Source organism: Neophocaena asiaeorientalis, unplaced genomic scaffold (assembly GCF_003031525.2).
Source record: "Neophocaena asiaeorientalis asiaeorientalis breed wild unplaced genomic scaffold, Neophocaena_asiaeorientalis_V1.1 scaffold145, whole genome shotgun sequence".
Lineage (NCBI taxonomy): Eukaryota > Metazoa > Chordata > Mammalia > Artiodactyla > Phocoenidae > Neophocaena > Neophocaena asiaeorientalis.
In genome coordinates this window covers 2,872,026-2,874,801 of record NW_020172629.1, presented here as the reverse complement: position 1 = coordinate 2,874,801, position 2,776 = coordinate 2,872,026, and the positions used below count along the sequence as shown (strand labels likewise).

At 57.7% G+C, this 2,776-nt stretch overlaps 1 protein-coding gene across 1 annotated transcript in view; it reads left to right on the top strand.

The window, feature by feature from the left end:
• The first annotated feature begins 947 nt into the window (after window positions 1–947).
• SHH (sonic hedgehog signaling molecule) overlaps window positions 948–2,776 on the top strand; it is a 9,755-nt gene continuing 7,926 nt past the window's right edge. Inside the window, exon 1 of the mRNA XM_024739183.1 lies at window positions 948–1,247. Coding sequence (XP_024594951.1) covers window positions 948–1,247 — 300 coding nt within the window. The remainder of the gene's footprint in view (window positions 1,248–2,776) is intronic.

Sequence of the window (2,776 nt, the reverse complement as noted above, 5' to 3'; positions counted from 1 at the left end):
ATTGAAACACAATAAAGGAGCAGTATTTTCAAGTTTTTCTAAGGTGCTTAAAGCACTTCAAATAGCACTACCTTACGTACAGTCCCGGCCCGGCGTGGCAACTGGAATATTCGGGAGGGGGCACAGGCCCCTCTTTCTTTCAACTGCAGGGAGCCCTGGCCTGCATGATAAAGTCTCTGGGAAAATATTTAGATAAGACCCGGGCAGCTTTGCCCCTCAAACATTTGAGAGACTATTTGTTTGGTGATGGAAGCTTGGCCGGGGGTGGGGGGGGGGGGCGGTGGGTCTAGATTGTCCTTTAAAAACTTAAGTTGGTTTTAACTGAAGCATCTACCATTCTGGAGAAAGTGAAGGGGGAACGGGAGGTGTGCCCCGGGCAGGGGGTAGCTGACGTTATCCGGAGCAACGTGCCTCCTCTCTCCCTCTCACCTTTGTCTCAGTAAAGATGTTTTTCTCTCTTAACTAGAAGCCTTCAGGTAAAAATAAAGCAGCCACAGAAAAAAAAAATTAGTCTTTTTTAGGGTTAAACATCAGAAGACAAGCCTGTGCTGCTTTGGCCAATCAGATACGCCCCTGCCAGCTATAATATAGTACTGAAGACAGCCTCTCGCACAAGCTCTCAGGCTTGCTACCATTTAAAATCAGACTCTTTTTGTCTTTTGATTGCTGTCTTGAGCCCCAACTCCGATGTGTTCCGTTATCAGCGGCCAGCAGCCTGCCGTTCCAGCCCCCGTCTGGGTGGGGATCGGTGGCGAGTCCCCCGCAGCGGCGGCGGGCAAGGTTATATAGGAAGAGAAAGAGCGAGAGGCAGAGAGCGAGGGCGCCAGCAGCCAGCCGGAGCGAGCGAGGGAGGGAGAGCGCACGGGCACACACACTCGCACACCCGCACCCTCGCGCACTCAGACCTGCTCGGGCCAGCCTTGAGGTCCCCGGGCTCCATGGACGAGATGCTACTGCTGGCGAGATGTCTGCTGGTGGTGCTGGTCTCCTCACTGCTGATGTGCTCGGGGCTGGCGTGCGGACCCGGCCGGGGATTTGGGAAGAGGCGGAACCCAAAAAAACTGACCCCTTTAGCCTACAAGCAGTTCATCCCCAACGTGGCTGAGAAGACCCTAGGGGCCAGTGGAAGATATGAAGGGAAGATCACCAGAAACTCGGAGCGATTTAAGGAACTCACCCCCAATTACAACCCTGACATCATATTTAAGGATGAAGAAAACACTGGAGCGGACCGGCTGATGACTCAGGTAGAAACCCAGCACGGGGCGTGGAATGTGTTGCTTCCAAGGGGTTATGTGTAACCATGCCGTTCAGTCTGTTTGCTCTTCAGGCAGGTAGAAAGCCAATTTTGCCCTCTCCTTCCCCACCCACCTGCCGGCCTACCACCCCTTCCTCTTCCTGGAGGGGAATGGAGGTGAAGGGTCCAGCCGGAGAAGTTTAGGCTGGAGGGTGGGCATAAGGACGCTAGGAGATGTGGTCCTTGCATGGCCCTGATTTGATCTGTCCTGCTGGGATGGCCTTCCCATCCTGCCTCAGCTCTGGCTTGCAACTTGGGGAGACCTTCACTTTGGGGGCATCCGTCCTTTCCAAGTTGGGAGTGGGAATGGAGGGAGGGGGCAAGCATCCCCCCCCCATAAACATAGAGTGGCGTCCAGATCACTGTACAAGTGTAGCCTCGGCGCTTACACGTTTCCCTTCTCCTCTGTGTTTTTCTTTCCCACCACTGCTACCCGCCCCCGCTGCCCCCCACCAAAGACCCTCAACTGGAAAAGCCAGGAGGCCGGGCTGACAAAAGGTCGGGGCTCCAGAGGCGGCTGGGCTAGTCCCTGACCGTATCACATAGCTCCACTGCGATTCCATCGCTGGCACTTGTGCCCATCAGAGTGTGAATGTATCGATATTTCTTTAAGGATGCCCTCTTATTCTCCCGAGCCCGCGGTACTTGAGGGGAGGGACTTAGAACTTACTGGCATTGCATCACGCTAGTTTTCAACCTGCTTGCATAGGAAATTAGGAGCGACTAGATATTAGCGGGAGGGGGGCTGGAAAGAAGAACCAAAGCAAAGCACGCATTCCTCTCTCCCTCTCTGCCTCCGTTTGAGACTTCTGGCTGCCAATCTGCCCGTCAATGGCAGACTTTCTGCAACTCCAGGCACGTATAACTGAAGCTAGAAATGGCTTTCCTGGCAAATATAGGTCAACATCTTTTTTATTGCCCTATTAAAATATTCAAGTCCTACCTTTAGGGCCAGGAGCGCACCGCAGCTGACGGAGCGGCGCTGGCGGGGCGCAAGTGCAGGGGAGGCTGGGGGTGGGAGGGACCGAGGAGACACCTCCCGGCCGCTCCGCTCCCCAGCCCGATGCCCGGCCTTGCTGCGGAGCCGAGGAAGGCCAGGGGCATGCGGGGTAGCGGGCTCCAGCTGACGGACGGAGGCGGAGAGGGAGGGGAGGAGAGGGTCCTCGTCCCCGGCTCGCTCGCATCTGCTCCCGACCACCTTAAATCTGGACCGCGAGTGTGGACGCGCGCGCCTGTGCCCGAGAGCAGCGCGAGCCGCAATTAACTCTGCGCAGGCCGCGGGGTGCCCTGCGCGTGCGGCCGGCTGCGGGCGCTTCTCTAGCTCGTCTGGGGCTCCGACCCCCTGGTCACCCTCGGTCCCGGCGGGAGGGCAGGGGCCTTCCCGGGATCCCTCGGCACCGGGGAGAGGGGCGCGAGGCCAGAGAAAGCGGCGGGGGCGGGGACGCCGCAGGTCCCCGAGCCGGAGGGCTCAGCGGCCGC